Source organism: Trematomus bernacchii, unplaced genomic scaffold, assembly GCF_902827165.1.
Source record: "Trematomus bernacchii unplaced genomic scaffold, fTreBer1.1, whole genome shotgun sequence".
In the NCBI taxonomy this organism is placed as follows: domain Eukaryota; kingdom Metazoa; phylum Chordata; class Actinopteri; order Perciformes; family Nototheniidae; genus Trematomus; species Trematomus bernacchii.
Genome location: NW_022987689.1, coordinates 2,757,067 through 2,777,806, shown reverse-complemented (window position 1 = coordinate 2,777,806; position 20,740 = coordinate 2,757,067). Strand labels below are relative to the sequence as shown.

Below are 20,740 nucleotides of genomic sequence, written 5' to 3'. Positions count from 1 at the left end.
GCAGTGAATTGATATCTGCTATAAATAGAAAACAACTAAGCCTTTGTTGTTCTATTTTCCTCTGCAGCCAAATTAAATAGGCTACGCTTATTTTTAAATCCAATCTATTTTGGAAGCTCATCTGTTAATTGAAAATGTTTAAACGTATGTTTATGGTTTGGTTATATTATGTCATACACAACAGACACAAATTATATCAAACACTTAACCTGGACAATACTGTAAAACAATCCCTTTTTTTCTAAAATACTGAAGCACATTTGCTTATGTCTACTCTTTCCATTTTACACCTGTTTTTAAAATAAATAAAATATTTGTAATGTTCACATCTCGTCTCAGTGCCTGACCTGGTTTGGTCTGACACTTCTGCAGGTCTGCATACAGAAAGAAAATAAATGTTACCGGTACACATACAGCTCGAACATCCAGCTGGCCATCAAATACAACTTTCAGCGTTTTTCCAAACACAGAGACTGCAACAAAGAGAGTCAATCACAGACACTCAGATTAAAACCAATATATCCCACACACACAGAGATGCCATCACCCGGTCAATCTAACACCTCATTCAAAGAAACAAAGGGATATTTGTAGAGCTGCCACCCATGATGATGAGTCTATTAACCCCAAGGCTTTTGGGTCAGACAACAACCTTTCCACTTCTGTCTCATCCCTACCAACTGCGTTCATGAATGAGCTACAGGACTTGGGAGCGGAGTTGTCTGCTCTCTGAAGGCCTTGTTCACTTCAGTTCAAGAAATGACCAAATCAGACGGCGGAGATTTATCTTAAGTGCTCCTCTATGTACCTTTTTTCCTGATGACAAATGGGACTTGGCCTTACATCCCCTTAAAGGACAAGCAGCAGTGATAAATGAGGACATTAGGAAATCTAATCATGGCAATGATGATGAGTATGTTCATTAACAGGTGAAGGTACAGTTTTAAACAAAGGGATTTGATTTGGATGCAGTTGTTGAGCAGAAAAAGCAAGTGGTAAGGCGCCATACAGTAAGAGGAATACAACCTGAGGGCAGCACGTGCTTTTTAACCAATGTGAACAAATCTGTGGTGCATTTGGTCCTGCAATTCTGTGTGTACTAAAAATGTAATAACGTGAGGACTGAAACTACAGTGGGCATGAAATTAGCTCGACTCCCGTGAGATACTGAAGATGGATCACATACCTGTGGGTGTGTGTGTGTGTGTGTCCCCATCGCTCAAACATGTAGTCAGTGTAGCTCTCGAGATAATTCCTTTACGACTATCATCACATTATCATAACACTGTCTAATGAACATAACCTTCCATGGGTAATTTTAATGACTCCTAGCCCTACATCTCTCATTTCCACTGGGTGACTGGACCATGTTAGTCCAATCAGTCAATGAAGATAAATGCTTAAGGAGTTGGATTCTTTGCCTTGATGATACACGTCTGTGCCACCATCAACTGTGTCTTGGTCTACTGCTGCACAAGGAAAGACCTGAAAGATCTGCAACAGCTGGTGAAGACCGTTCAGCGAGTTATGGGACCACAACATGACCTCTGAAGGATAGAGAAACCGAGAAACTGATCATTTTGCAGGGGTCTCTTAATTTCTTTCAGAGCTGTATGTAAGCGATTACTTATTGTCAAAAGTTTGATTGAAGCTGTAGCAAGGCAAACAGATTTGGTAACACTCTACAATCTAGAAAAATAAATAATCTAAAACCGAATAAACCACATTTTTTAACTTGTTTAAAATGTCAAATTTAAACAACCCCTCCAAGAATAATACTATGGAAACATAAAAAGGTATCGAAATCCATGTAAGAGATCAGCTGGGGCAACAGATGCCCCATTGTGTCGTAGACTGCTTTTCACTACAGACTGTTTCCATCCTCAGCAGCATTATGATTGAGGCTCATACTTTGTACTCGGCTCGCCTTAGCTGTAACAAATCTGGCCTCAGGGTGCTTAAGTCTGCATTTCCTCTCACTCATGCATACCAAGAGAAAAACTGGATACAATAGTGTTGAGTTACTGTATAACCTAGGATAGAAAGCTACATGCTGGCATCTACTGTTCATTTGTGGCACATACACCTTACAGTACACTCTACTAAAAAAAAAAGGAACAATTAATTATTAATGCAGATAATAAAACACAAAAACAGCCAACGTACATTTAGTGTTTTAATAATAACATTCTCTATTATTGCATTGGAAGTTTTCATCAACATCAAGGAATTGTGCGTGATGTTTAAAGGCAGGGTTAGGGTTATCAAATAAGTGATTGCTTTCATTTTTATATAATTTCCATCTACAGTTAAACATATATTTGAAAAAAAAAACAACACAAAAATTTGTAAATATCTATTTTGAATAACCCATGACATGTACCTATTGATTTCCTACAAAACATTCAAACAGCATGAGAAGGAGTTTATGCGGCATCAGGCTAGGATTGAACAGAGAACATTTCCCCCTCTCTACCTTCTCTGTCCTCGGTCAAAGCAAACTCTGGAACTGTAACATTGGCTGATTTGCACTTAAGGTTTAAAGCCAGCCTTTGGTCAAGGTTGTGTAAACAGTTTTGAAAGGCACAAGATTAGGTTACTTAGGTTGCATCAGAAGTCATTTGTTTTGATAAACAGCAAAATAGGACAATTCCTCACCAGCATCTTATACGCAACATTATATAGGAATAGTAATACCCTCTAATATCTCAGGATACAATGTCCAATGCAAATAACTAGACATAGTGCATTCCCTATGGTATACCAAGCTGCATAGCTCCTGTCTAACTCAAAGCAGCAAATATGTAAAACATACAAAACCCCATTTCCAGTTTATCCAGCTATATTCAAGTATTAAGATATCCATCTCCAAGTTTAAACAAGCTAAATTCTAAGCTTAACCCTCCATCTACCAAGCATAAACAACTTATTTTAGGGCAAACATTTGAATAAAATAATGTTATGCACCACCCACCGAGCCTTTTATTGCATTAGTATGTAGAAGAAGCCGCTGGTTACTGTTTGTAAAGTAATCATTTTTACAAACTTAAATACCCTCCGACTCATGTTGCGCCAAAGCCTGGGGAAGCGTTGTTCCACATGGACCCTGGAAGTGGAACCTGAGCCACATCACACAGAAAAAACAAGGTCAGAAATGTAGGTTAAAAGGGTAAAGGTAACTTATTGATTCAAGGTTCTGGATATTGCCTATTCTTCCACTGGATGGCACTAAATATCACTTTCAGCTTACTAACTAACAACTTTGTTAAATATAGAAAATTCAGTTTTGTGAATAACTTACGTGAAGTACTCAGTTTTTGGAGTTGTATTGGTGTTAAATTCTGCCACTGGGACACCCCTTGATGCAATCTGGGGCCCAAACATGGCTGCTGGGTAAACAATGGAAGATGTGCCCACCTACAGGTTAACAACAGGGAGAGAAAAACACCAGTGTCAACTTGAAATCTACTAAACAGTATAGTAATAAAATGGTACAGTCTTTTCTCAATTTTGACAAAACGTTTTTTTACCTACTAATATTACACAGGAGGCAGATATAACATGTATCCACGTAAAAAAGGATGACTCACCACCAGACAGAGATCACAGGTTTCCATCTGTTCTTCCACCTTGGTCAGGATATGAGAGTCCATGGTTTCTCCGAAAAACACCACGTTGGGTCTCAGAAGACCGCGGCAGTCTCTTTCGCCACACCTTGATACAGCAGCACCAAACAGTCCTTAGACGATTAATTGTTTTATTCCGCACAAGTCTAAATCCACACATACTTCACTAATTTCCCTGATTGTATAGCCATGCATGCAACATGCTTGATGGTTAAAATCAATGAAAAACAATGAAGCAGCGGACATGTGTTTGTTGTCATATCAAGGTTACTTTTAGTTGTCAGTGTGTAACTCTTATTATTTGCTTTTATTTTGCAATCTTTGCTAGAAAGCAAATATGTTCATAGCTCACCACTGCCCCCATGTGGAAGCCCTGGCTGCCATATCAATAACATTGGAATTTAGTTTATTCCCAGGTCACCACAAAGCATGATACAACCAAGTCATGAAGGCCAGAGAGGCAGAGAAAAATATATTTTATGCTTGGCACAGGTCACTGATGGTTTTTGTCTAAAATCACTAAGCTCAGATTAATGACGATACACATGTCCCAGTTAAACTCCACCTAAGAACAATGATCTAGTGCTTTATGTATTTATATTAGAAAGGCACTAGTCATTTAGCCTCTTATTAAGAATAGAGGCAGATTAATAAGAGGCATGATATCATAATACAAGCCATTGCGACAGGTGGTGAGGGAGATATTGCACAGAGAAAGAGCAGCAGGTCCAGCAGAAGCTCAGAAGCAGAGCAGCTGAATCTGAAAAAGATTTCTGTGCAAGAAAGGTTGCATGTTTTTCCTTTTCACTGCAACCTTTCCTTTAACATTCTTCACCTGCTCTTTATAGGCAAAGTATTTTCACATAAAACTGGAACACACACAATAAAGAAAAACTCATATCTCCTCTTGGTATTTTCAAAAGAAACCTCAAGAGGAGATATAGATAGTTTCCCTACTGCCATGCAGACTGCACCTAAGATGACAGGCATACTGTGTTTTTTAGGCTTTTCAAAAAGAAAACTCCAGCTGTAGTGTGCATTAGAAAATCAGTCGGAAAGGCTCAGTTAATCTGACCAAAGAGTTGTTAATATGAAGTGACAGTAATCCCACCTTGGTAGTTTATCCACAGGAATCTGGGCATCAGCAACATCTGCGTCAGGTGCGCTGTACAGTAAGAGAACAAACACAGTGGGGTAAATGACACATGTGGGTCAAACTGAAGAGGTCAGGCTATACATCTTGCATGTTTATCAGTGTGTGTTTACTCCAGAGGGGCTGTCTTTTACCCTTTGTCCTTTAGGGCAGCACATATGGGGCTCCGCTTGTTGACAGTCACGTGTCCACAACTCACACAGCGCGTCTCCATAAGACTGCCTGCAGTTTCACAACAAAAAAAAAACAGCTGTTTTTCATCTGGGCCCACCACAGCCATTGGAAACATCTCCTTCTCCACAGAATTTATTGACAGTAATAGTTCTGTTTTCCTGACTCAAACACAGTTAATTAAAGCAAGATTTGAGCAAAGAAGTAAAGGTTTGGTGCAGTTTTTGCCACAATCTACCCTAGAACTGTGTGGAAACAAAAGATTTTAAGTTTAAAATGAGAGAATCAGCACTTTTTCTCATCAAAAGACATTTTTTGGAGTTGGTGTACTGATATTAAATTACTGACTAACTCTGTTGGCTCATGGGATGTTTGTTTGAAAGACCAACTATGAATCACAAAATGTTTCCACAACCCAGTAAAACATGGAATATGTAATGGTGCTGTCATAGTTTCCAGTTACACTGACTATGGAGCACCTTCATGATTTACTTTAAAGGTCCCATGTCATGGCCATTTCTACTGATCATAATTCCATTGTTGAGGTCTACTAGAATAGATTTATATTGTGCAATTTTCCAAACTCACATTGGTTTCTCATACAGCATCTCTGTATAGAATGTGTATTCACTCTCTGTCCTAAACGGCTTGTTGGAGCTCCTGCCCCCCCCCCTTCCCTGTGAGCCCAGTGTGCTCTGATTGGTCAGCTCGCCCACTCTGTTCTGATGAGTCCACCACCGTTACAGCGGAACATCAGTGATTATGTGTTACAATGGCGTTTGTTAGCAACCAGAAAATGACACCAGTAATGACAAACAGATGAGAACACACAAGGGGACCGGTAATAACCGGAAAAGAATGACATGGGACCTTTAAATTAAATTGCATTTTAGCCTTACTTAGTATGTTTTTCTCAAGGTTGTAACACATTTAATGCATCGAAATAAATAGAATTAAAATATACTTTATACTTTAGTTTAATTTAGACAAAATGAGTATTCAGTGCTACAGAAAGCCACAGAATCAAGCCAAAATCAGGTCTTTAGTGAAATGCATGGTAGCTTGTAGTTCTGGCCAAACTCACCATGAATCTTGAGCACATGTTTGGACCCGGCCTGTCGGTGCAGGTCGTCGGTGCACTGGGTGATGACCACCACCGAGCGCCCCTGCTTCTTCAGCCGGGCCTCACACTCGGCTATAGCCAGATGGGCAGCACTGGGCTTCCTGTTCAAAGCCAGCTCTCTCCTGTAATGGTAAAACTCCCAGACCCGGGACGGTGTTCGAGAGAAGGCCTCTGGGGTCGCCAGGTCCTGTGCATGCATAAACAGAAGCATGTTTTAACTCAAAACTCAAATGCTAACAAGGTCAAACGTGTTGTCTTCAGAGGCAAGGATTTGACAGATAATGAAAGTCAGAGATTAGGTTTAACACCTCGATTAAAAAGGGGAGAATATCATCTTTTTTTATGAAAGACTATTTTGTATTCTTTCCTGAAGGTAAATCTACATGTAGCCCACAACATGTATCCAGATTATGCAACAAACACCATTCCTCTTGGCTGTTGCTTCCAAGATAAATCCACTGAGCTGTGAAGATGTATTATGTAAGCATTAAATACACCCACTCAACAAGTGTGAACCGCAGCTGGAAATCAGACCAAACACAAAAGTTTGACCTATATAAAAAGACAACAAAAAAATAAGTGTGTTTTGCTTTTAAGAAAATTACCTGAGATTGCCACTTCCTCCACTTCTCATGTTCTCCCCTGAAGGTTGGTACTCCACTCTCTGCACTCACACCTGCCCCTGTGATGATTGCTATGTGCTTGGCTTTGGAAAAAACCTTGCGGAATTCAGACATCTCTGGGAAAATAAAAAGAGCAGCAAGATATAAAGACTTGCTGTCTATGTGTCATGATACATATGTTCTTCATCTTACTTATAGGAGTTGGCCTAAGTATTACAATTGCTAATATTACAATAGGTTATACATATATAGGGTTTTTGGTGTCTCAACAACAGACTTTGCATAAGTGAAGAGGGGAAAGATTGATTTGAGAAAGATGTCCTGTTGGCTATGTAATTGTACAACAATGCGTCTGTACCTTGTTGCAAAACATTACTAAAAACACTGAATTCAAACATTTTTCTGAATAAAGTTTTTATGCACAGCGCTAGTCAGGAAGGATGACCTGATTGACTGATAATTAATGTTAAAGGAAGGACCAATATTCACTTGACACAGCAGCCAACAAACCTAAAACCTCATTAAACCTAACCTTTATCATTTTACCTGAGTTGGGTCTTGCTGTGTCCATCAAAGGTCCTTTCAGCACATTTGTGGAGCACATGCGAAGACCAAGGGCAATCACAGCTCGATTCTGGAGCAGCATTGTCACTGTTGTCCAAGAAGACCAGATGAACACATGAAAAACATGAAAAATAACACAAAAAACAACTTGTTGATTCATTTAAAGCATGTCCTGCAGATGTTCTCTTTATATTTCATACATTATGACTTGAGAAATATGGAACTTACATTTTCTTTAAAATCTTATTTTTTGCAGCCAAGCTTTGTTCAAACCAACAGAACATCACCGAGAATCTTAACAGACATCCCAACGTTTCCATAGATACAAAATATGTAACTTAATGCAGACAAAATATCAACATTTGCTGTAATAGTTCAGCCATAAGGTTAAAAGCTGCAATGAAGGGTAGGAAAAAGCATATTTTATATGTGATGCTGTATGTGAAAAGTTTGCAATATGTTATGAGGGTTATACTTTATATATAATGTAAATTCTGAATAATTGAGCCTATGTAGGCTATGTGCAATTGCCTCCCTTTATATAACATGGCAAAACATAATCAAAAAAAGATAAAAGATATGGCTGCAGGTATGGCTGCATTCTTGTGCTTGTGCAAGTCAGAGCAATGACACTCTTGACTTGTACCAGGCAATTGCAACACACCTACTTGTTGGTAATGATAAGACGGAATGTGCATACAAATACATTTAAAACAAATACGTTGACGGTAAAAATAAGAGACAGGTAAAGGTAAACGGCCTGCTTCGACAAACTACCAATACACACATATAAATGGGCGCGCCCTACAAGAGTGAACATTCAATTCAACTGTGTCGAAACAGGTTTTACAAGAGGCCCAGCCCTCATGTATAAAAGACTACAATTCACCACAACTCAAAGAACTGTTGCCATACTGTACATTTCCATAGTTACAGCTGCTGTCACTGTTTCAGTTTGTTGGCCATTTTTAAACGGACTTTAAACTTCTTTAAACCTTTTTCCTCCCAGCCTTTTTAACTCTCACATGCTGGGAGGAGTACGCGTACAGCTGTTTAACGTTGTATGACATGTTGCACAGTCCTTCACAAATGTACTACGTTAACAAAACGTCGAGAAGTTAGTTTGGGATATAATCCTGTCGCGCTCTTCGTCATAAAAGCAGGAACTAACATGCACATACAAACGTGTGTATTTACACCAGACTGCATAGTATTTACAGGTAGCGTTTACTACGCTGAAACAGCACTGATAACGAAACTTTAATTTACTTACCTCGCTAAATGATATTCCTACTTTTAGGAGCAGAAAGTCACGCAGTTTGCTTGTTTACCTCATGGTTTAGCTCTATCACTGCAAGTACGAGGCGCCGTAAATGTACCACACTGTCGTAAATCGCACTCTGAACAAAAAAAATGTTTCTGACAAAAATGTTTAGTTGAGGAGAGCCATCTGGTGGTGGACTGCTGTAAGTGTGATTCATTCAGGATGATTCATTCATCCCAAAATAAAAAAGAGCAGCACTTTATGCTTCACCATAGAAGTCGTATTATGTTTGTAGACTGCCTTACTGCAAATGTTTTGCTTTTTAGAAACAAAACGTATTAATGGCACGAAACTGCCTTCGTATTTGTTCTGTGTTTCACGTTTGGTTGTCATCAAATATGATACATTTATCTAAAGTGTGATGGCTAGGGTATAATAAGTGAAGCCATCTGGTGCCCTTAAAAGCCTATTTTAAATAATAGATATGCTATCTATTCACAAATTGATTGATTATTAGTGTAAAAACACTGAATTCCCTATAACAATACTGCTAATTCTGTAACTAATCATAGTAGAGCCGCAACATAAATATAGGCCTATGTCTGATTCAGTAGCTAGGCATAAAGCAAACGATTTTGTGATTAACGTTGATGACAAGACAAAATCAATGCATTTGACCTAAATGGGAGACAAAAATAATCATAATATTGGCACACACCCCTCCCAAAATATATGTGTTTTTTTTTCACTTACACCTATCCATCCCACCAACGCCCCCCTCTCTCTCTCGCTCTCTCCCTCCCTCTCTCTCTTCCCCTCTCTCTCTCTCGGTGTGTGTGGACTCCCTCCTCCCCATCACTAGCTACCTCGCAGTGTGAGTGGCCGTGGTTCTGCCTCTGCCCCAGTCGGCCGGCAGTTATCCCTGAACACTGGTTCAAATTGATGGCGACCACTCCAGACAGCAGCACAGACCGCAGACCGATCAGGAGACTCCGCTCCAAGAGCGATACCCCATATCTGGTTGAAGCCCGACTCTCCTTCAACCTGCGGACAGGTAGGCGCACATCCATCCGCCCTGTACCCATAATCTGTTTGTCAGATGTTTTACCAAATGTCTTTATGTGGGTGGACTGGGAGGAATTATCGCATTAAATACACTTTACGCGAACGACATATTACAGGCTTTTCCCTACAGGCTATAGGCTAATCTTCTAAACTGGTGTAGATTTCCTGTGATGTATAACTCCATAATTTATTAATGGAGAGCTCCAAATATTCTTGTAAGGATGGAAGGTATGTGACTGAAATGTTATGCAACTTTGTTGACTGACGCTAGTGGTTAATGACGTGTGTGTCTCCGAACACATTGAGGGGGTCCGGATTTTAAGCAGCAATGGAATAGCTGTAGAAAGCGTTCATGTGAGAATTCGTCAGCGCCTGGTAATTTCTACCAATTCAACGCAGTTACATAATAAAAAAGCTTCAACGTGACCTATAGTAGCCCAAGCTTTGGCTGTAATGCACAAAATCTGATGGCATATCCGGTTTGATCACCGCATCATTATAAACAGTTGAAATAGATCCTGCAATGATGCTCTTTGTGAATAGTGTTCTGTCACCATCACCCTTTATAAAGCGTGTTGCATCCCCTGTTACCATGGTGACTTGGCATTTTATGCTGACTGAGTCAACAGGATTCACATCTTTTGCACTACAGTGTTATTAAGATTTACATGCTGCATCCAGCTGTCTGCTTTAGAGATCTCATGGTGTTAGTCATTTAATGATCTGTAAAATGGCCGTAGCAGTCACATTCAAAATTAGCTTCTCTCTTATTAGTCCTATATATCACCAAAAGCTAAATCTTTAAATTGCTTGTTTTGTCCAACCAACAGTTACAAATGCCAAGGATTTTGAATTAAAAAAAGTATGAGCATGGGATCCAAAATCCTCCATTACTCAGAAAATATGTTCAGCAATAAGCAGGGTTTGTGTTATTTCAAGTCAGGACAGTAGTCTTAAATCTAAATTGAGGGGATAGAAATCACAGGTTCACCGGTTTAGTTACAAATGACTGCACCTTTGTCCAGTGCAAGTGCTCAGTGCCCAACAATGTAGCTGCTGTTTTGAAAGCCCCCAGGTGTGCAGCGTGATCCCAGGGGCTTCTGGAAAAGAGTGTTGGTTTGTGTTTTCCTGGTTGAATGAATGTTGAATAAAAAAGCCCCCCCAGCATGTTTATCTCTGATAAGCCTCTGTAGTGCTTTGCTGCCAGTGTGTGTTTGGTCTGTCGAAACATGTTTCTTGTCAATGGCAGGACACTGTTATGTGTCTCTATGCTCCTTTTTTATTTCAATACTCTACATTGAGCTTAGCATGCATGAGTGTGGCGAGGGGGCGATTTGTACAACAGTGCTGTTGACTCACTTCCACCTGAAGAAGAGGAGAAAGCTTTGGCTTGCTTATTGCCAAGGAAACTAAAAAGCCTAGTTGTCGGCCCATGTGCTTGATAATGATAAAGGATCAGGGCCTGCCAAGGGTGTGAAACAAGAACTGAGTTATTATCTCTGTGTAATTCTGGACCATGCAATTGCTTTGGTTTTCTCTTAATGTTTGAAGGGTAATTTGAATGGTTAAGCCTGATATTCTATTTAGATGACTGATGATGACTGCATCCAGGTTTTCATCAATCAACTACTTAACAAAAAGCAGAAATGGCACTTTAGTATACAACACAATAGTCATGACACTGCCAATGTCTGCCAGCTACAATGAGAGTTATCCAATTCGTTTTTGATGTGTGGTGAGTTTGTGTTTGCGCTGATTTGGAGATGAGTTGAAGGTTCTAAGCCAACTCGACTGTTCAGTGTTTATACAGCTGATACTTTGGTTTATTTCTTGATGCCGAAAACCAGCTCAGTAAGCCAATACATGGATCAGATTTCTATGGGGGTTCAGTTTTTACTGTGAGTTTGACTTTAGCAGACAAAAGGCCACGGCATACAAATGACAGATACTCTCTGGGCTTCTAATGGAATCAGCGAGCATGTATGAAACATTGCTTTATTGCATTGACCTGTTTAGTGTCAGCACTAATTCAATTTGCCTCACGGTTAAATGACCCTGCACAGTCACAAAGATATTATAATAACAATATAGTGGCATCAGTTACCGTGCCGATATTAAAGATTTTGTCACCTGTCATAAACATGAGGGTGTTGATGGATGGTTGACCTACTTCACAGGTTTGATTTCAGTCATTACGGCCAGTTATAAAACACACACACACAAGCACACTCATCTGGAATACAGGCTGAGAAAATACAGCTTTTTAACATACATGTTTAACTACTACATCATCATGGTTTACCCAGGGATCTTGTCTATGGATTTTTAGCCAAAAGGCACAACATTGCGTTTGTATGTCAACGTGCATGTGTTTGTGATCACAGAGCGTGCATGCATGCCTATTGGTCCCTTGTTAGTATGATGTGCACAAGCTGCCTGCTGACTTAGCATCCGTCTAAGTGAAAGAGGTTGTCTGCTTGTTGTTATTTCTCCATCATTCAGCAGCTCAACTACAGCCCCATCTGCTTTCTGTCTGCACACTTATGCTTCACACAAGAAACTCTACCAATTAAAGAAGGTTGCTCTTTTGGCTTTCCACTCACATCCTCACTCAAGAGACCAAAAATATTTGGGTTTTCTAACCTTTGCTCATCAACATACCCTTTTAACTCTCCTTCTGTCTCTGTATTAGACTCCTTCTGATACAACTGGATGCCCATACAGTCTTTGTCGGATATTTTCATATAAGAATAGATCTGACTGACTGTCTGGTACGATTACAGTTGTGTAGAACACTACAGCTACGTTGCGAATGCTCAACCTTCATGCTTTATGTTGTGATTTTAACAGGAATAGTACATGGCAGACATTTCGCTTTTTTAATTGGGCTAAATAAATACATGACAGGGACTATTTTTCGTGTAGAAGTTGCCATTTGGGACACAGCTCTCAATGTTTAACAATCATAAAGCATATAATAATCTGGACTACCACTAATACATTTTAAGATTCATTTTGTTGGTTTTCTCTATGCCCCTTGCTGCCACAACACACAGGTCAGCTCCTGCTCAGTGTCTTCCAAGGTCTGGTATGACATATGGATCATTAATCACAGCACACCTATGTACATATGTTAATTGTGATGAACAGCTGGATGCAGTGTGAAGCATAGAGACATGGGGACCCCGAAGGCTTGAGCTCCCACCATTGTACCTGTCCTGAATGCAAATAGACAAAGCTGGGGCCCAGACCTGGCTGCATTGCAGTTGTTGGAAGATATGGGGTACTTATCCTTATCCTTAAGCACAACATGCATACACTGTATTACCTTCAAACATGGATGCAGATTTAGATGCAAGGACATGTAAATATGCAAGCTTAAACACACAGTATTTGCAAGTACCTTTAGTCTCCCAATTTAAAGTTAAAATCCTGCTCTGTGTTGCAACCACATTAGGCAAAGAAAAAAGCTAAACTCAACTCATTCACCTCCCACTACTCCCTGCCTCTCTCTCTCTCTCTCTCTCTCTCTCTCTCTCTCTCTCTCTCTCTCTCTCTCTCTCTCTCTCTCTCTCTCTCTCTCTCTCTCTCTCTCTCTCTCTCTCTCTCTCTCTCTCTCTCTCTCCGCTGCTCTGTGTTGTACAGTAAGCCCTGCTGTCCAAAAGAGTACAATCAATACATACCAGATGCATGGTGGGACGGGACACATTTCTGCTGCAGAGCTCTGTGCGCCTGCAGGGTTTAGCAGAGGATTTACAGTATGTCAGAGACACAGTTTAAACAGGCATTAACTATAGCCTCTATATCAGGACATGTATGCAGATATTTTGTGTTGTGTTTCACTTATCTGTTAATCATTTTTAAATGTATTTGCATGCATACAATCACATAAGGTTTAATCCGATGATGCACTTTTTAGTTGGAATTGAAAAGGCAGCTAAAGGTGACTGCAAAGTCAAGAACGAGCAGAATTTGCAATCACCAATACAGGCTGTCAGTTCTCTTTCAAAGGGAAGGAACATTTCTGATTAAATAGCTGGGCTAGAGCCAGTGCAGAGGCTGATGAATTTGTAATGTTTTCAGATGTTTGTAGCAACACTTGGGGCTATTAGCAAAAGTGTTACACAAAGCGGTGATAATTAGTGGCAAGAGATTTACTGCATATCAGTTCTGTTTCTGCTGCTTCCAATCTATCTCTCTCTCTCTCTCTCTCTCTATGTTTTCTCCCCATCTCTTTCTCACAAGCAGGAATACACACAAAAAGCACATGGCTGACATTTCAAACCCTCCTATGGTATACCAAAGGCCCTGCATCCCAAAAAAAACAAACGAGTATCCATCTTCCCTACTTGCTTGTAAATAGGCCTTCTTGTGAAGCATCCCGGGTCTGAATAAAACATGAGTGGGAAAATCAGAGCAGAAATAGCTATGCTATAAGCAGGATCCTTACTGGATGCTTGTGCTGCATAAGTTCAATCAAGCATCAATGTCGCCTGGCCAGAAATCTGCCAACCTCTGCAGCTCAGTGTTTTAAAGTAAACGACAGGCAGGTGTCTTCTGAGAGCCTGCAGAAAGCTTCATCCTCAGAATCTCTCTCTCTCTCTCTCTCGCTGCTTTCCTTTCATCTCTGTCTCTTTCTCTCGCCTTTTCCAACACTTGGAAGTGTGCAAAAGGCTCCTGGCTGTGATATGCTTTCCACAAGCCAGCTGAGAAATTACGCCTCTTTCAAAAGCCTCCCAAGCTGAAGAAAGTGGCATGATGATGTTCTTATGGGTCATATTTATAGTAAGAGTGGTGGCAGATCAGGCAGAGAGGGGCAAAGATACCACTGCAATCTGAAAGGCAGCCTCGCCAAAAACCAATTACACTGGAGGAGAGAGCTACGCCTGAACCCTTATAACTCTCTAATGCTGGTTTTCAGAATTTAAAGCAACATGCAATGCATTCTGTTTGAGACAAGGGAATAAAGGAGGCAGTATGTTGTCAGATATGGGTAGATCCTATCCCTGTATAACTACAACAGAATGATTATCCTCAGCAAGAACATGTCAGGCAAGGGCTGTGATGGGCATCCATTATCTGGATATGATGTATGTCTGCAGGATGGCATTTTGTTGCTGGCGTCACCATGCAGCTCCCAGAGTGCACCAGCTCTTTAGGACATTTCTGCTGAGTAAGAGACTTTACAGAGTCAGAATCCCTTCAACACAGCTGCAAACCTGGGACTCAATTCAATCAAAGCTGCATTGCACCACTCAGCAGTCCCTTAACATTGTATCCTATTCTAATGATAACAGTCAGGATGCATCTTGGCTCTTGTACTTCCGAAACTCATTAATTAAACGAGGTGGGGAAATGTTGTACCATATTTAATTAACTACTCTTTACAGTACTCAAACCATGTTAACTGTCGAAAGTTCTGTCACTCAAAAACCCAAACTAATAGAATTTAAATGCCATTTTCTATTGTTTCTGAATAAAAACATATTTTAAGATATTTCCGTATAGTTATCAAGATGTCAAAACAACAGTCCTATTCACTTTTGCTATAAATCAATAAGGAGTTGATGTTTATTTTCTATGTCATAGAATAAACCTTTTTTTTTTGGAGTGGAGCTCTTCAGAGGAAACAGAGGTGTTTGCTCTACACAGAACATTTCAGTTAATTATTCCTGGAATCTTTAGACAGTTATTCTGTCAAAAAGGAATAATTTAGTTTATGACTGGGATCTGAAGAGGCATAATTATTATACACGATTGAATCAAGGGGACATGTTCTAGTCACATCACATAATAACTGCAGTGATATGTGTATTCAACTTAACACTTAAAACCTCTGTGTACATTTTAAAAGCACACGTAGGGTATAATCAAAAAGCACAACATGAAATGCTGCAATGCATGTTTAAAAATGTCTGGGAAATAGTTGTATTATTATTATTAATATGCCAAAACTTGGTTTTAATTTAGTTTATTAGTTGCAGTGTTGAACGAAATAAGGGGAGTGATATTTGGGGGAATGACATGCACTAAGGTCCCTGGCAGCATGCAATTGACTTTTTATTCTCAAAGAAAATCTTCTAAAAAGCTTAATATTGTGGTTTCTGTTCATAATCCAATAGATTTTGGTCTGGATTCTGGTAGTTGGGATCAAGAAGTAAATAGTGTCTGATCAAGAGACATTGATGTATCAAAACCAGAAGATTTAAAAGGACTCCTATACAGAATGGATTATGTATAATGTTCTACAGGGAATTATTCTGTAGCACCTGCAATAAGCTAATTATTAACTGAGAACACCCTTTGATGTGACATATTATATATCGCTAAGCAACCTGTTCCTGAGACCGACAGACATTAGTCTTATCTTTAGAAGGCATAAGAGGCCATAGGGGACCTAAGCTCTTAAGATGAAAGTCCACTCCATACTGTGGTGTTCATCAAGAGTAGGACACAGAGGTTTCAGTCTGAGAAAAATCTCAGTGTCTCTGCAGACAGCCGATGTCCCTGAGGAGTGGTGCAGTCTGCCTACCAGTGTGCTGCAGAGCCCACTGAAGATTGCTTTTATTTTGTGAGAATTCTTCTGTTTCGATTTTCACTTGCTTGCTGTCTAGTGAGATTCTGTAAACATATAACCAAACCTTATTAAACCTAAATGTACTCAGCACATCGGTTGGCACATCCTGTCCAAAGCTCTTTGAAAAGACTTGGAATAGAAAATAATACAGCATTCCCTTTTCCCTTTTTGCATTTATTTCATTAAACAAAACTAACACAAAATGATTTGCAACCCTACTGTGCCATTTTTAGACATGTTCCTTCCCCACCTAAAAAAGACTGCTGTCTGTTTCTTTCCATCACCTGCAACACTGCTTCTTAATTAAGTGGAAAAATAGACAAAGTAGAACATCCCAAACTGAGGGTTTCTATGTGCTCTGCAGAGAGATCACACGAGGGAGACAAATAATGATATGTTATGAAAGATTTAATATTAGTTTCATATGTATCCTCTCAACTTAAAAGATTAGTAATACATAACAACCATCAAACAAAGTTTTTTGATCCTTTTCAATTTGACAGCTGTGCATGTTTTCATTGAACAGGACTGGATGTGGACTGTGAAAGAACTGTTAAGAATGAATAAACATATTGATACTGCAACTAAAATATAGTTTGACTTTGGCTGAGGAATAGAAGTCAGTCCCTGGAGCACCACTGCTCTCTGGTGGAGCAATATTTTTTCTGCAACAGTAAGCTGCTACACAAGGTTAAATGTGCATACACTATGGTGCTGAACCTATTTATGGCATAATCGATAAGTTGATCAACAGAAAATAAATCACTAAGGATTACAATAATTGATTTACCACCTAAGTCATTTACCAAGGCTAAGTTGCATTTCATTGTAAGTTAACAACACAATACAAGCAATGTCAAGATGTTATACAGCAAGTCGACAGTTTGAGGGCCAATTGCATGTTTAATCACTATTTTTAGTTTTTTTTATTCAATAGGCTGTATGTGAATGTATCAGAAATACTGTATATGCAATAAAATAGACCTGCATGAAAATAAGAAGGACTTTGAAAATGACTTAAAACTATTTCTCAATTACCAAAGTAGTAGCAAGCCGTTTTACTGTTAACAAATAATTGCAGCTCCAACCCCATGATGCAAAACAAGATGCCTTTTCTTTGAATTGGATTCACCCCAAATTATCCAAATTGTGAATGTACTCCTTCTATAACACAGCCTCGAGCTTCTTGTAGCCCTTGGAGAAACCTTGTACACATCAGCACATTTTACAAAAGCCTTTGATTGGATACACTCTGTGCAGAACGGTTCTTTTTATTCTCAGTGGATGAACATAATTCACAATATCAGACAAAATGTCGTAACAGCTTTATTTTAAAAGTCACCTGACATGCACAGTATGAGACATGATGAGAGAACGTATTGTACATGTTTGTAATGTACGCATTCAACAAACATCATTAATTACTTTTATTTTCCCCCTGTTTCCGAATAGTGCCTAGTCAACTCAGCAGAACAAGAAAATATTTTCCCACATATGGAGCATTTTTGACACAACTGCTTCTTTTACAAATTTGCTCTTGTGGTGTGTCGGAAAATATTGATTCTTGGGGAACAACATTTGAAGGCCAAGTCACAGTTTCACTAGGGAAAGTCTCTTTTGGTCTTATCAACTATAGTATTTTGGAGTGATGAGCTTAGCTTGTGGAACATTGTGTATTTGTTTCTGCTTGTTGTTTGCCATCAACCTCACAAGTCCTCTGGTGTTTGTACAACATTATTTTGGTAAGAATAAACCTTGCCACACAGATTACAAACAAGAATAGAGTCATCATTAACTTGCTCTCTGTAGACTATCCAGATTGGATGGGTCATTTGTTGTGGCACTTGCCAATGGTGAAAGCGTATTCACACTTCTAGAATCGCTATTGTCTGGAATGGGATGTAATGTATCTTCTCAAAAAAGCAGAATTTGACGGACGCACTGTGTCTGTACAGCTACCACTAGTCTTTAGTTTTGTAGCGGAACCTAAATGTGATCCACAAACAAGACATTTGCATTATTTGAGGATGTACTTCTGCCTTTTTTCAAATACTACCATCTTTTGTCCATGTGGTCATCCTCATTAGACTCACCTTCATCATTGTCTACATTTGGTAGGTGATCGGACAGGCTGGAAAGTGTGCAATCATCCCCAGAAAAAGACAAGGCGAGATGAAAAAGAAAACAAAAATACAAATTATTTCAGAAACTTAAACAGAAGAAGCATTATACCATGTAAGAGAATAACAAATAAGTACTACCTTGTGAAACTGTGTGGCCATTTTGTTTGGGATGCTGAATAAGTGTATTCAGCGGCTCGGGTTGATTAATGCAAATGCAAATATATGCATTGGTGCAAATTGAAAGTTGATGAAGGCAGAAAATAGTATTCAATGTACACTTTTACATGCAGGTTACAAATCGTATTTTGGTAAGTGTGCTTCTGCAGTAAAGACTGATCTGAATATAAGAGTAGAGCATATCAGCTTAAATGTATATGTTCCAAATGTAAATGAACAAGTAGGACAAATAACCATATAAACATTTGTGTGGTGCTGTGTTCCCTTGTAAAATTACTGCTAAGAACATTTTGTTTATAATATTTAACTTGTGCAGTTGCATGCCTAAATCTGTTATACATATTATGAGTGTTTTGGCTGTCGTTTTGCTTTATTTGTCCCAGAATAATGGCTTGTCAGGTACCCACTTGTTCAAGATTTGGAACAGGCAGCAGCTTCTGCAGATTGAAGAGGAATTTTCTCCGAAGGGCCTGTAGAGCTGAGTCCTATTTAGAGCCAAACAATGTAGGGAAGATTTTTCTAAAGAATAAAGAGAAAATAATTCATTTAATGTCATTACTCTAAATACTTGCAAACCCCTTTTTATACCACTACTGATCTTGAGTTACATTAAGGCAATCAAGCAAGACATTTAAGCAACCTAAATTCAATCCAACAGCATATAATGATCGGAACTGAGAAATTGACTATTTCAATTTTTTTGCATTTTCTACAGAACATAATCTTTGCGATATAGTAGCAACCAACTCACCTCATAAAACATTTCCCTCTGGCATCAATCATCCACTAGACTGTGGACAAGCTTCAGAAAGTTTGCTACTGACACTGTTACCTCAGAGCTGGAAGACTTAAAAAGCAAATAAGAAAGGCACAGAAGTAAATGCTAATGCCACAAAGACTGATGGTGATTTAACAAGAGCAGCCACCTCTTTAACCTGGTTTGTGATGTAGGTGTTTATTCTGCTCAGATGAGGCTCGATGGCCTGTGGGCTTGCAGAAATCATTGTTGCGGCACAACTCTAGCACCATCTGGCGGCATATGAAGAGACAAAACAATTCAGTGAAGGCTTTTCTTTTCAACTCAGTCACATGTGGAGGTGTGGCACTGAGCGCCATGGTCATCTGACAGCTGTCATCAGCAGTACCATAAATATAAATAGGATGTATCTGAAATCAACAATCCTATGTCTATTGTCTCTGTTGGTTATTATCGAAGTAGCAAATGTTTGATCTTAACACAAGAAAGTATCAGAAGCAGACCCCCAATGGGGAAATTACTTTGATCACTCACATTACACACACTGTTTGAGTGCCTTCCTCAGGGCACCTCGGTAGGGCCCAGGAGGTGTCCTTACAGACTGATCCACTGCCTTATCAACAAAATGCAAGAAACAAAGTACATTTTATGTTGAATGGCCCTTGGCCCGTATAATAGCAATATATACAATATGTCATGATAGTATAGTTTGTAGATCTTGATACGTTTCTGTTGTTCATTCAACAAGTATTTCACAATATTCTATGAAATGATTGGAGTATGCATTTTGTTTTGTGAAAAAGGATACTTCATTACATTTCTTTAAATGTTTGAAGTACAGTACATCTCCTCTATACAGTAGCACATGTATGAACTGCTTGGTAGCTGTGTCAATATATCATAATGTAATAGTTGATTTATATTTTTGTATTAATAATAATCTAGATTTGCTAATTTACTGCAGCTGTCTAATCAATGTAGGTAAAAGTACAGTATTTCCCTCAAAAACCAGTGGAGTAGTGAAGTATTAAATTGCAAAAGAAGGGAAATGCTTTGTAACACCTCAGATATGTAAGTGCTTTTCCCCATGGTTTATCCTCACCTTTGCGCCTAAACCCATAGTTAGTTGGCCTCTCTCTGTGTAAGTCAGCAGTTCAGGGACCGTTTCCAACACTGTGGTAACAAACTCGTCCAGCAGACCGTACATCACAGCTCCCTGCTCCACTATCTCCCACAGAGCTGCAGACACAAGCTGCAGAGGGAGGGACGAGAAGACAGAGAGAGGAGAGGGGAAGGAAACCTGTATTTAATTCTTATTTTCATTACTTTTTTTTTTATTTTTTCATATTAAATATCGTATTTTTTCACATTAAATATCTTTATATCTGGTTTTTTTAAGTTAGTTTTTATGATTGTATTATTATTATTTAATTTATTTAATTTAATTATTTTTATTTTTATTTAATTTGTTTACCCCTATGTTTTTATCACTCTGTTGGTGATTTGTTGGGTGTCAT

The 20,740-nt window shown here is 39.0% G+C and overlaps 2 protein-coding genes across 2 annotated transcripts in view; one reads left to right on the top strand and one right to left on the bottom strand.

Moving 5' to 3' along the window:
* Positions 1-2,163: 2,163 nt before the first annotated feature.
* Positions 2,164-8,643, bottom strand: LOC117488916 (NAD-dependent protein deacylase sirtuin-5, mitochondrial-like). Its single transcript, XM_034138075.1, has 9 exons — positions 8,534-8,643; positions 7,243-7,347; positions 6,679-6,812; positions 6,035-6,260; positions 4,914-5,001; positions 4,738-4,791; positions 3,591-3,714; positions 3,302-3,417; positions 2,164-3,119 (listed from the first exon to the last, which is right to left on the bottom strand). The coding sequence occupies exons 2-9, from the start codon at positions 7,340-7,342 to the stop codon at positions 3,047-3,049; spliced, it is 915 nt and encodes a 304-aa protein (XP_033993966.1). The 5' UTR covers positions 7,343-7,347; positions 8,534-8,643; the 3' UTR covers positions 2,164-3,046.
* Positions 8,644-9,466: 823 nt separating this feature from the next.
* The window catches only part of LOC117488559 (phosphatase and actin regulator 1-like), a 36,016-nt gene continuing 24,742 nt past the window's right edge, over positions 9,467-20,740 (top strand). Inside the window, exon 1 of the mRNA XM_034137548.1 lies at positions 9,467-9,578. Within this exon, the coding sequence (XP_033993439.1) occupies positions 9,467-9,578 (112 nt within the window). The remainder of the gene's footprint in view (positions 9,579-20,740) is intronic.

Excerpts from the sequence above, each read along its gene's own strand:
- LOC117488916 (XM_034138075.1), bottom strand. The coding sequence starts at position 7,342 with ATGCTGCTCCAGAATCGAGCTGTGATTGCCCTTGGTCTTCGCATGTGC. Across the intron at positions 6,813-7,242 it reads CACAGCAAGACCCAACTCAG|AGATGTCTGAATTCCGCAAG; the intron begins GTAAAATGATAA and ends TTATTTTCCCAG. Across the intron at positions 3,418-3,590 it reads CCTGTGATCTCTGTCTGGTG|GTGGGCACATCTTCCATTGT; the intron begins GTGAGTCATCCT and ends GTTAACCTGTAG.